The sequence below is a fragment of the Paramormyrops kingsleyae genome, chromosome 3 (genome assembly GCF_048594095.1).
Source record: "Paramormyrops kingsleyae isolate MSU_618 chromosome 3, PKINGS_0.4, whole genome shotgun sequence".
Lineage (NCBI taxonomy): Eukaryota > Metazoa > Chordata > Actinopteri > Osteoglossiformes > Mormyridae > Paramormyrops > Paramormyrops kingsleyae.
In genome coordinates, this window is record NC_132799.1 from 31,942,845 (window position 1) to 31,956,196 (window position 13,352).

Here is a 13,352-nt window from a genome sequence, read left to right on the forward strand (position 1 = left end):
AAGACGGCGGTTGGCAGCTCCGTGTTTATCGCGTCCGTGTTTCTCCGCATGCCGGATGGCAGTTGCAGTGTTTTATAATTTAAACCCGAAAGGCTGAGCGATTATTCTGCTTCGCTTCTGCACATCTGGGGGTGGGAGGGGACTCACACGTCTTATAACTGTCTTTCATCTAATAGTAAAATACAGTTTGTTAGCAAATAAAATAAGACATGCCTATTCTATCATCAAACCGCACCCCCCCCCAAAGATATATGCCCTAGTCACACCTCTCCCGCTGAAGTAGTACACTGAGATATCTCCAGTCTGTAGCGCATATTTTCATCACTGGAGTGTAATGGGGAGGTGTAGTGGGAGGGGCTGGGGAGCAGAGTCCCCCTCCCCCCCATCCCATCTCAGGGATTGGCTTTCGGACGTGTGTGGTACCCAAGCACATCCTTAGCAAACACACTCCTGGCTTGTCGTGTGCATAGATGTATCTGCTTACCAGGTGGAGGGTATATCTACGAGCAGCTTTTCCTGGATTACAGAATAGGAGAGTGGCTGGCCATTTCCTGAGCCGGTTCTACACCACAGATGTGTTTGTTCTGTCGCCTGTCCTGGGTCTGACAGTTGTCAAGGTGCTGAAGGAGTGGGGAAAGTAAACAGCAATTAGTGAAGCCTGGGTGTACCCCACTGAGAGTATCTCGTTATCTGTCTCTGCAGGAGGCATCGTTGACAAAGACCTCCGGCGCTACCTCAACCTCCGCTTCCAGAAGGGCTCCGTGGACCACGAGCTCCAACAGACCATCCGGGACAACCTCTACCTCCGGACTGTGCCCTGTGAGTGTTCCTCGAGGTGACCCAGCATCTCTGACGTGATCTGCTAGGGTTGGTGAATTGGTGAACTGACACGGGAGAGGTTGTTTTCCCAGCTGCATGAAAATTTGATTTGCTGTGGTAACAAACTCAGTGGATAATTGAAGCCTTCCCTCGGCTATGAAGGATTATTATTTGCTGCTGGTATATGAATGTGGTGTCTGTGTTTCCTTCCCCCATATTGCCTGGACAGAAATGATAGCTCAACGATGATCTGTTTTGGTGTAAAGACAATATCTGCAGTTTGTGGCTTTAAGGTCTTTTTGTGCTGTATTTGTGCTGTAACATGCACTCCACATGGCATTCACCACAAGGTCGCAGATCAACAGGCATTGGCATAGCCTGTATCGAGAACAAACGTGAATGAGCCGTCCTTAAGATGAATGCCAGAATTCCCATGTTAGGGTGCATGAGTGTTTGTCCAACATCCTTGGTCAGCCAAGTGAAAAGCTGCCCCTTGAGAAACGAACGACAAACACATTTTTGGACAGTCTGCTCACCCCCTTTTAGGTATTGTTGGTGAAGAATGACATCACCAGTTGACCTTTTCTGCCATCCTAGGTGCCTTCTGGGACATATTGAACGCTCTTTGTGCTGAGTGTCATTTTAGGCTGCTGGTACTGGGAAACATGAAAGCACAGAATGAATGTTTATAGTTTTCGCCCACTGTGTTGGGGGAACCTGCGTGTAACAGGGGCAGATATGTCTGAATGTCCCTACAGGCATAAAAGAGGCTGTGTCCGAGTGGTATTACCGACCTGGTAAAGTCTCTTGCCACCTGCATTCACCTGGGATGCGGGGGGGCAGCTGTGAGTTTGCTTTCATTTGTTGCTGGTGACACTGGCAGTGAGACTATGGATGGCTTGTACTGGAATGATTTATAACCCAGTTTGGCTTTTAAGGTTATGTAGAATGCCTTCATGGGGTGCTATGGATTATACTTTAATATTGCACAACACATTAGCTGTATACCAAGCATGATGAAGGGTATGTCTGTCCTGCTCCTGTACCTGTTAACTTTGATAATGACCTCCATATAATCTTTTTTTAAAAAGAACAAAAAGCAAGCGGAAAGGGCGATAGTGAAAGAGTTTGAAAGTGTCATAATATTTATGGACAGTTACAGTGAACGAGGCATGATATTAAAGGAGAGTATCAGGTGGTTTGAAAGTGTCTGAAAATGTCATGATATTAAAGGACAGTAACAGGTGGTCCTACTTCTCTCAGCAAGTGGTATGTGGAATAAGGAATCTATTATTCCATTATCTGTCTTTTAAGAATAATGCTTTCTTAAGACAAATAATAATAAGATATAATCATTTATAAGATATAATAAGTGCCATTAAAAGTATTGGCTTCTCTTTTTTACCTTCATTAAAGGAAGATAGTTTAATGAACATTTCACTAGGGCCTCATGTACGTTACTGAAGTATATCGTTAACTGTGTGTCCTTCAAAAGTCTCTCCTGTACTATGGATACAGTGGATAAAAGATGTAAATAAAGCCCTTTTGGAGTGGAACTTCAAGTAGCCGTTTGAAGTGTCTGTACAGAGAAGGAATATCTTAACTAGAGGGTTTAATGATCCCTTTATAATCGCCCCTCTGGTTCCACCTAAGCGTGAACTGTGGCTGTACACGCCTGTAATTTACTGGGTGTGACAGTGTATTAAAGGGTGCTGGAGGTGGGCAGGGGATATGGGCTGGGGAATGTTGGGCTGGTCCTTGGTTGTGGGGCTGGCATGCTGATCTTTTTGTTTGGCTTTTAGGGCCTTCAGTACGTGAAAGTGAGAGCATTGAGTGCCTTAAGTCAAGAGAGCCTTTTATGTCAACTTAGGGGGTGTGAAGTCATGGAGTCTTCCTCTAGTGTGGAAAGCAGGGTTACACTCATACGGCCCAAACGGGATCTTTAACTTAACCAGTCACCTGACTTCCACAGTGCCCCTGACCATCTTGGTGGAGGGCAAATTTCAGTTATAGGCCCAGGGAGGTTCTTTGACAGGTGTTGCCTGGGGTTTAGTCTTTATGTAGAAGGGCCGAATTGGGTCAAGTGTCACTTCAGTAGTAGAGTCCAGAAGCTCTTGGTTTACAAGGATACAGTGAACATCTGCCAAGTAAAATAAATTTAAGCATGAACCAGAGCAAGGGGAACAATAACTGTGGTGTCTAATTCAGCCTTAATGGCATTTTTGATGGAACCATCTAGCTCTTGCCTAATTATTTGCCTTGGGAGTTTGCCGACACCATGCCATGTGTGGTGTTGTGTCCAAGTCCTGTGGTGGAACATGGTTCTTTAAAACCAGTGGGTTGTGACCGCTGGCTTGTCCTGCTCCACAGCACTTGTTAAATTCTGCACTTTGGTGAGTTCTGTGTTCGCTTGTGTTCCTCGTGTTCTCATGGAGTGACAAGGGGCCAATAGCAGAGTTTGGCATGGAGAGTGAGACCTGCCCTCCAGGTCCGGGGTGAAAATGGCTACCCAAATCACTAATCTTGGCTTGTCATGGCTCTTTGCGGCAGCACTGGTGAATGCCTGACATCACATAAATAGATCAGCATTTACAGCCCCCCCACCACCACAACACCACAAGTGGGCAGACATACTAAGGCTTCAAGTTCTCCCTTGAAAAGGTATAGGTCACACGCTTGGTCAGAACCAATGACAGCATATGCACAGGAGCGTGATGACACACTGTCAATGACCGATCCTGGCCATGTGAGACCTGACTTGGCCATAGCGCTTTCACGCCTTCCTCACTGTCCCGCTTTGCTCACCCAGGCTGGGAGGGAAGGTGGGGGCCCATTTTCCCATACCCTGACAAAGCTTTTGGGGTACGGAATCCCGCCCCAGTTGCTCTCTCCCTTTCCGTGTAAATGCCTCACTGTGATGGCTTTACGTATATTGACTCCGTAGGAAGGCCAGCATCGTGGAAGGTGGGAGGAAAGGCGACGGAGATTTAGCGATGTGCGTTTTTAGTGGAGAGTGTGACATGATCTACGAGAAGGGAAGGTGGCAGGGGCACACTAATGGGGAGCTTGACTGCACTCTCTCGCTGAGTGGTGCTGACGGAGATTTCACTCCCAAGCTGAGGTCAGCTTTCCCGCGCTGCCAGTATTTATCCCCTCTGCGTGGGCATCAGTCTCATCCTGCCTCCCAGAAGGATCTCATTGCCTCTCCCTGTTTATGGGTGTCAGATTGATTGATGACATTGATGATGATGATAATCGTCCTCACCCAATTTCTAAATTATTTATGGCAGCTGTATTGGATCTGGGCCACCCAGTGTTATGAAGATAGCCCCGCAGCCTCCAGGGCCATGCCTGCAGGAAAGACCTTTATTCAATTTGAATTTAAGGGGTGCGACGCCAAGCTCATGGCCTCCTTGTTTCCTTCTGTTGTGCCCATACTCATCTTTCTCGTCATCTTGTGGGGATATCCAATGGCCAGCAGCCACACATTCCTATCAACTCCATCCAAAATCCTGGCTCCCACCCCCCTCTCCCTCTTCTGATAGCCCGAGGACAGCGCCCACCAGTTCGCTCCCTCACGTCGCTCCAAGTCTTGCTCAGGGTTGCCATGGAAACCACTGTCCCCACTTCCCCCCTGCATACGTCAGAAGGAACCCCCCAGTTACCCCCCCCCCTCCCCCCCAACACACTTCTCGGCTGTTCCTGCTGTAGATGTGAAAGACACAACACATGGATCACAGTGCACTGGAGGTCTCCTGCTGCTTCTTGTAAAGTACAGTGACCGTTATTGGTTATTTTTATCATCCCATGAAATTTTCTGGAACGTTCTTTGAGGTCGGCGATGTCCAAGGGGAAGCTCTCTGCTATGATTTGCCAGGGGAACGCAGAAGTGGTAAACGTGCCGAGGGAGTCCGGGTACGACCAGGCCACCCAGCAGAAGTGCACCTGGAGCGGCAGGCTAACCAAGATGGGATACTGAGGCTAACAGATAATATCCCGCTAAGCTCTGGCTGCAGGCTTATCTCAGATTCCTGTGTTGGGCCAGTGCGGGGCATATGAGGGTCGTGGAATATCTGGATCAGACGGCTTTTACCTGTAGGAGATGTAGTCTCTCCCGCTATCACCATGTAGCAGATTAGCATTCAGGAACTGCCATGTTTGCCAGAACTTGTTTGCCGTTGGGACCAGGTGGCCAGGTGAGGTCACACGAATGCAGAACCGGATAGGTTGCTGAACTGAGTGATCAGTTGCCCCTGGTGTATGAATCAGGTTAGGGCTTTCGTGTGCCGCCCCTGCTCTCCTAATATCACTTGTCTTTTTATTCATTTTTTTTCCTGATACTGCTGTAGTGGTGTTGCGTAACAAGTCCTGCCATGCCCCATTTCTCTGAGAGATCCAACCTACCGGAAAAGGGTCTCAATTAAGTGCTAATCTCAGAGAATTAAAACCCATCTTGATCTTGAATCACTTGCGGTTCCTGTGGTCGTTCTCGGCATGGAGCAGAGCTCCCCTGTTCCTCCCATCTGGCTCAGTTTAGACAGTTTTACCAGCTTTCAGGAGGCTTTATAGTGCTGATATTGTGTTGTCCGGGTGTATAAAACCTAAATACTCTGTTTTCAGCCTTTGTATGTGGCCTTGCTGAAGCGGAAAAGTTATTATTTTTTTTGAGTGGGAAAAGAGGAACAGGTGGGCTGCCTGTTTGTTCTGTAGCGGAACAGCGACGGGGTACTGTAGGCTGAGATGATGCCGCGTCATATTGCCACGGTTTTGTTCACCGCTTGATTGCTGTGTAGGTGATGCTCGGCCCACGAACCCGGCCCTTGCGGTTCTGGGAGTGAAACCGGACCCCAGGGGTGTACAGTGGCAGGCTGTTTCCTGGATCAGCCTTCTCAATGGGGCCTTATTCCCACCCAGCACTGGGGGGGACAGCTGGGGTCCGGAGGAGAGGGGCTGAATAAGCCTTTGAGACCGCCCCCTGGCTCGGCCCCGGGGCCCCAAGTCGCATGCGGAAAAGGAAGGACGCTGCCGGGCAAGAGAGAGATGAGATTGTTCCTGCCACCCATCAATATTCATGTGCTGGGCTGTGAGACGGGCGAGGCTGCGGGGCCACAGGGCTGTGGGTGGAGGAGCGGAGCAGAGAAACGCAGGAGAAAGAGGAGCAGAGGGGAGAGGAGGGGAGTGGGGGGGCTTTGTGCCAACGCTGCCCCGGGGAGATGCAGTGGAGCCGCTCGTTCGGAAGCAAACTCTTGGGACATCTATTATTCACCTTGGTTGGATCTGCTCTCACACACACCCCACATACATAGCACGTTTGTGTTCCTGTAAATGTGTACGTCCACCCAAGTAAACACACCATAGCACGCTTCATTCTCAAATAAACATCACCCACACCTCAAAGGGTCTTGCTTGATCTTATTTCATTGCTTTGCATGGTCTCTCATCTCTCTTGTGTGGTGGTGACGGTTAACCCTTCTCCTATAAGCCCTCGATGTTGAGGAAGGTGGTCAGCTTTGGGCTGTCATGAGGCCCCATATTACACCCACCTACTATCATGCTGGCTTTTGGTTGCCCTCGGGCACTTACCGGCTACACGTCAACATAGGATCCCAGTCACTATGGGATGCCTGTTAGCATGGTTCACATTTTTTAGCCCATGCTGTTAGAAGGTGTATCCATCCAAGCCTCATGATGGGGAAATTCTTGAGGCGACTGAAGTCTTGCTTTCACAATGTTTTTTACTACTGTAATTACCGTGTTGTCATTATCTTCCACCGGGGGGGGGACGTCCACATTGGCCTTACCATCTGTCTGTGAACCTTCTGTGAACACCTAGACAGTTATCCAAGTGGGATTTTAGAAACATCTCCATTTTGACCATGGACATTCCCACTCAGACTTCCCTGAGTCCCATAATGCAAATCTTCCTTCTCTAATATCGATCGAAAATAAACACAACAAACAAACCAACCTCATAGCAGGGTTATCATGATTTAATAACCTTCCCTGTGGCTTCTCCCTTGCAGATAGAAATAGTTGTGCCGATATCAGCCTCAGTCTGTTTCATACCTGAGTCTTGTGATAATTCAGCAAACTACTGCATTTAGGCGGAATTGTGGCTTCACTTGTTACAGATGTAAGTGGTACTGACTGAGCTCAGTGATGCTTTCCTGAATAAAAAAAGGAATAATTCAGGTGAAAGTGTGACCTGGCGTGTGGTCTTCGTTCTTGGGGAGGAGTGTGTGGTCTCTCGGGAATTCGTCAAGCCTGTCATTTCTGATATCGCTTCTGTGTGGCCCCCTGTTGTCAAAGCCGCTCAACAAAATCAAGCCTTCTGGCTCTGGCCGTTTCTGCCAGTATGAATAATTGTGCCCCCACCTCCCTGCCACTTCTACCCCCCACTCCTTCATCTCTGTGGGAGGACAGTTGTACTCTTGAAGCTTCTCTGTGTATCGCTGCGTATTAATATAGAGATCAGTGGGAGCTTGGGAGTCATCGGTGGAGCTCAGAGGGATGCCTGTTGTACCCGTTCATGGTAGCCGTCACATGACCGCGTTTTTGGCTTGTGGGTAGTCACTTTTAGTGGGTAGCGCTGTCGCATCACACCTCCGGGGTTGGAAGTTGAATCCCATCCCTGCTCATTGTGTATGGAGAGATATTCCTCTATCCAAAGAGTTGCCAGTATAGTGTTTTTGTGTGTGCATGTGCCCTGTGATGGATTGGCATCTTATGTCCTGCCTTGTGCCCTGTGATGGATTGGCATCTTATGTCCTGCCTTGTGCCCTGTGATGGATTGGCATCTTATGTCCTGCCTTGTGCCCTGTGCTTCCTGGGACAGGCTCCAGATGCCCTGTGGTCCTGTACTGAATAACCAGTTGGAAGATGGATGGATAGATGTGGTGGGGGGGTCATTTTCTTAAGCTCTTTCTTTATGCCCAGTTTTAAAGAATCCTTGCAAGTCTGTATTTCAGGACATCTGATCTTTGGCTCCTTGGTGCAGCTATATTGGGAAAATAAATTGAATTGAATTGAACCGAATTCATTGAGTCATTGCCTCACAGGACCTGTCGCTTAGATTTGTCTTCTGCAAGAAGAGAACTTAATTTGTTGAATTAAAAAAATGACATGGGTTAATCTTTCGCAGTTAATTACTGGAGTTTCATTATCAAATCTGCTCTAGATTCTGTAGTGATTTTTGTTTATGTGCACGTGCATATGCATCTAGAATATTCCTCAGAATATTTCCCATCTTAGGCTGTGAGGGACTATGACAGTTTTGGTGGGGAAGCTGTCTTTGGGTGTCACACACTGTCCCGCTGTCATGTCAGCTGAGGCCATGACCAGTCATGTGAAAAAGCTGCCTTACCCAGAATGCACTACTCCTTTCCCTATCACGGTGAATTTTTTTCAGTGCAAGTGGCTTTCCTCTACTAACTTTTTGGCCTGGTCTTGGAATGGTGCTTCATGTCGACTGTCATGAGGTAAATATGAGTTCAGCTGGTAGCTTGCTGTTTTGTGTGTGTACAATATATATATATATTTAATTTTAATCTATAAGGGAGCCACTTTGATAGAGGAAGACTACACTGGTGAAGACTCCATGTGAGGCTGTCTCACCTTAATGGCACACCCCCCATCTATAAGTGTCTGCTTGTCTCTCTGTCGGTCTCTGTGGGCTGAGCCCCTGAGTGACTGACAGCTGCCAGGGCTTAGCTGCCGACCATGTAGCGGTACGCTGGTGGATTAACTGGGACCAGACAGCAGGAAGCCCAGTGTAAACAAGGCATCAGTGCGGAGAGTCACGCAGAAAAGCAAGGTCATGTGAGCTGGGGCCAGAGGACGATTAACTTCATGAGGAAGGGAGGATCATGACCAGAATACATGAGGATGACTTCAGTAGCGCCTCCCACTGACTAGTCTCTTAGAAAGAGCAAAAAGATGCTGTCATGGCTTGGAGTTCCAGATGCTTCACTGCTGTTACTCCTTCAAATACTGTTCTTCCCAATAGGAAAGGAGCTTTAAATCTTCCCTTGAATACAAAGGAAATCAAATAAAGCCCAGTGTGTCTCCCTGGACAAGGGCGTGTGCCAAATAGATGCAGTGCAAAGCTGTGTGCCGTTACACACCCACCCCACCCCTCTTCTGCACTTCAAAGCCCTGGCCTGCAACGTTGCTGGAGGTGACTCACAGTGAAGTATTTACTTACACAAGTGGCTCTTATCTCATTGGCTGGCTGAAAGCAGCACACAGACACGCACTCTCCACATATACTCATTGTGCGAAGGTACCTTTTCACGAATAATTCACGGGGACCTGAGATTTCTATTGAGAGAAAGCAGGGGCCTACCTTGTGATCCTATGATGAGGAATGCGATTTAACTTGAAGAGACTGTCTTTCCATAGATCAGTCTGCTTATCCAGCATAGGGTTTCTGTGAGTCTGGGGCCTATCCCAGGATGCAGTTGGAGGGTGCGTGTTTGTTCTGGATTTGGATGACACCAAATGGTGCCAGCATGGTGCTTGGGCTTGATATTTGGTTATGTCGGGATGGTGCTGCCAAAAGATGTGAGGAAACCACAGCCCATTTCAGCGGGGATCTCTTCAGGCCTATCACGGCGCACCGAGTGCCTTAAGGGGCAGATGCCGCATGGATGCTTGTGGAGCTGTCATTCTGAGAGTGGCTCACAGACATCCGTTTTGATCATTTATGCCTTGGGGTTTGTGTGATGTTCATTTTTCTAGGTGCAGTTGCCACGCACGTTTGACAGTGGGCTCCAGAACATGAGCACGCAGTCGTCAGGGGCTCCCATTAGCGTCCCTAACACTGCTTTATGGAAGGCGACCCCCACGGCTGCGAGCGCTTCCAGGAGCAACTCGGAGCCATGTGTCTGTGGCCCTCAGAGCCGGCGGCACGGAACCAGATGGAGAATCGGTTGGCTGAGCAGAAGTGGGAGCTTCCGAACGCCATGTTGGTCCTTAACGGTGGACAATGCAAATATTTCACAGTAAACCATTTGAGTTTAACGTGATGGCCTCTGTCCTGTGTTGAAGCCAATTATACCGCAGTCAAACAAAGTAAATGGAATTGCAGATGACAAGTCTTTCGACTGAGATACTCATGCATTTAAGTTACTTATAGAATTAAAGCACTTTTTATTTATTTTCATGTGTGAGACACCCTGTGTCCTTTTGTACTGATGTCATTCTGAACCGGCTAACTAACCCTGGAATAATTTGCAGTACAAGACTGGATAAATGGACAAAATGCATAGGCCAGCTAACCTTGGAAATTCCCACAATGCACAGCTATATAAATGGCCAAAGCGTTAAACTGTGCGAGAAAGCAATGAATAATAATGATTATAATGATGAGTGTTAGAGTCATTATTAATATAACTATTACAATTTTTTATTTTATTTTTTTGCATTCAGAACATCACTCTATGTCTGAATTAATTCTTGAGGATGTTTAATATCACTATAACAGCATTGTTTTGTTTTGTCAACCCCAATCTTAATATGAATCTTAACTAATTAAAAAAGGGACCTGACTGGTCTGGAGAAGACAGGAGTGTTTAGGGTGCAGCTTTTTCTTTCTCATCTTGACTGTTCACCTGACGCTCCTGATAACCAACTTGTGTTCATTTATTAACCTTTAGATTTGGATGTCCTGTAATTCACCATAAGTTGAACATGGTAAGTGTAAATTGGAGTTCAACATGGAGTTATATTTGTGACATGCTACTTGTTCACTTTCGTGATTCTGGTCGCGTCCTCCATTTGGTCAAAATGAGTTCGGGAGACAGAAGAGCGAGCGGCCCAGGCTCTTTCCAAAATCAACTTTGCCTGCTCTAAATATAGAAGCTTGACTTTTTTCCTGGCAAATGGGTCGCAGTGGGTGAAAGTAAAAGCTGTCACTTGGGCTTGCGTCCTCCTGCGTTACAGCGGAGAGATTGTCCTCTGTCGACGGGAGGTGATGTGCCGGTGTGAAAAAACATTTTCTGTGCTCAGCCAGACCCCCCCCCCCCCCTTCGAAGAGGAAGTGTAACTGAACGTCACTGGCAGATTTCCCTGAGGGATGGGTCAGCTGTACATCCTGCACTTCCCAAGTGTGGGGATTGCAATGAATAAACTTTCCGAAGCCTCGGTGGTCTGACGACAGCGGACCTGCTGTAACTCGCTTTCCAGGTTCTTCCTGACCTTTCTTTCCAATGAAAGGGGGTGTTTTTACCAAAATGAAGCTAATCGGTAATGTGTCCAGGTAAATGGACCCAACCACTCAGTCCCCCATCCATTGCCCTTGTTTCCAGGGCAACTGATGGCACTGTGTTCCTTTATTCTGTGTTTTTATGCACAGACGTTCCTGACATTTTTATTCAGGCTATTTTTGATGGCAGGTCAGCCCAGAAGGGTTCTGGACGTATGTCTGCGCAACCCCCACTTATAGGATGGCTCCCCTGTCTTCAGTGGAAAACTCCAGCTCTTATTGCCATGGAAATGCAAATGGAATGGCACAGTCTAGGGGCCTTTGATGGTTGTGTGGGGTTATTTGCTGGAATTCTAATGAAAGGAAAAGTGTGAGTTTTCACGTCGTTTGATTCACGGTATGCAAGCATGTGAGCATATTCTTAAAAGGTGACTCGGCACAGCAGGAAGACCTGAAGGACACCTTGATGGTGGCCATTGTCTACAGACGGTGACTCATTCGTGTTTATCTTCACTGCTTTCTTGAGTAGGAACATTTGGTGGGCAGGTAAACACTCGGCTGTGCCTGAGAAGGAGTCAGTTTTGGAGTGGGATGTGACACTGCTGTGGAATCGGGCTAAAAAATGCACACTTTTTTTGTTTCCCGTGTGTTTTTCTGAAGTTGGTGTGAGTTTTATTTCCTCAAGCACAGTGTCTTAGTCCTCTATTATGTTTGCTGCGCAGAGAAGGAGTCACTGTCCCCTGTGAGACATAAACCCCCACTTTCTTGACAGTGCTGTTTGTCGTGATGCCTCTTTGCGGGCAGCTGTGAGAGTCCAGTGATGAGACGGATACCCCATCATCCTAGTCTACATGGTCATTCCCAGGGAGGGAACTCAAACACGTGTGAAACAGAGGACAGCACAGCAGCAAAACTGCACAGTGTGCTCAGGATAACATGGACACGTAGGTGCACATGCACAACAAAATGAACACTCAATCCCACTCTGACCAAAGACTTTCTGGACTGTTGAGATTATAAACATTGGTCAATGTTTGCGTGGTATTAAGCTTACAGCCTTGGAGATCTGTTTTGTAACTCTGCTTGTTCATGACTAAAATGACAGTATTCAGCATGGGGTTTGAACTCCCGTCCTCCCAGTGAAGCGTCCCAGGTTTCCACGCATGTTTTTCTCAGTGTTCCTAAAGCGCTGGGCCTTCGACATATTTGCTGGTGTTTACAAACAAACGGACTCCAGACCGAGTCATCTGCTGAAGTCTGATAGCTTTTCGCCATAAGAGTGTTATGTAACCTGCCAGGCATTATTGTTGCGTAACACAAAGCTAGAAAAATGGGAAAGAAAAGCATTGGATCAAACGTGGCCATCTTACAGAAATGGCAGAATAGAAGCCTGGGAGAAGTTGAGCTCGTTACGGCGTGGGACTCACACATGGTCCCCATATGTGTGATCATCTTACAGCCAGTAATGGGCCAAAGGAGGTTTGTGGAAGCTCAGTGTCAGACAGCCACCTTGAGAGGGCTGGAGCTGTTAAAATAAGAGTGCCAGACCGACAGGAAGGGCGAGTGCCTGCAAAACTCATGATTAGTAATGGGCAGCAGGTGCTGCGATGCATACGGACCAGGTGGCTGGCTCAGTCGAACCTGGTGCTCTTGGCCTCGAGCGACACATTGATGAATTGCATCAGTAAACATCCAACCGCATAAATGTTTTTTTTTTTTTGGGGGGTGGGGGGGTGGGGACTGTGACCTGTAAAAGGATTAACATGGCCAAGCCTTCATCGATCAGAATCTGTGTGTCCTCCCCTATTCCCACACCAAAATTCAAACCAGGGCCTTCTGTTTGCCGGTGACTGTGATGTGTGGGGTTCTGGATGTGGGAACAGCCCCGGCGGTGCTTTGACATCAGGGTTAGAGGCTACATCCCTGTTTTGTTGTGCTGGTGCAGGATACACACACACAGACAAACACACACACACACACACACAGACCTATACTCACATCCCTAATCCGAATGACAACTTTACCATAAGTAACCAAACTAAATACTTTTGACACAGTGTTGGGTTAATGGTTAGGGAATGGTTTGAATCCCCGACCAGCAACGCACCACTGAGGTACCCTGAGCAAGGTACCGCCCCCAAGCACTTCTCCCCAGACACTGAATTAGCTGTCCCCTGCTATTTCACGATGTCACATATGGGTTAAATGCAGAGGACACATTTCATTGTTGTGTGCTGTGGTGTGTCATCAATGACCATTGATCACCTACGATCTCGAACACCTCGTAATTCGAAATTCCACAAACACAGTCATCAATTGTACGTTTCCT

The 13,352-nt window shown here is 47.6% G+C and overlaps 1 protein-coding gene across 18 annotated transcripts in view; it reads left to right on the plus strand.

The window, feature by feature from the left end:
• The window catches only part of LOC111843415 (membrane-associated guanylate kinase, WW and PDZ domain-containing protein 2-like), a 140,027-nt gene that overhangs the window by 38,179 nt on the left and 88,496 nt on the right, over positions 1-13,352 (plus strand). For 17 of the 18 annotated variants that reach the window (XM_072710173.1, XM_072710172.1, XM_072710174.1 and 14 more), the window contains exon 2: positions 703-819. In XM_072710173.1, coding sequence (XP_072566274.1) covers positions 703-819 — 117 coding nt within the window. Of the gene's footprint in view, positions 1-702; positions 836-13,352 lie in introns of all 18 variants that reach the window. The other variant, XM_072710171.1, reaches the window with a different exon arrangement.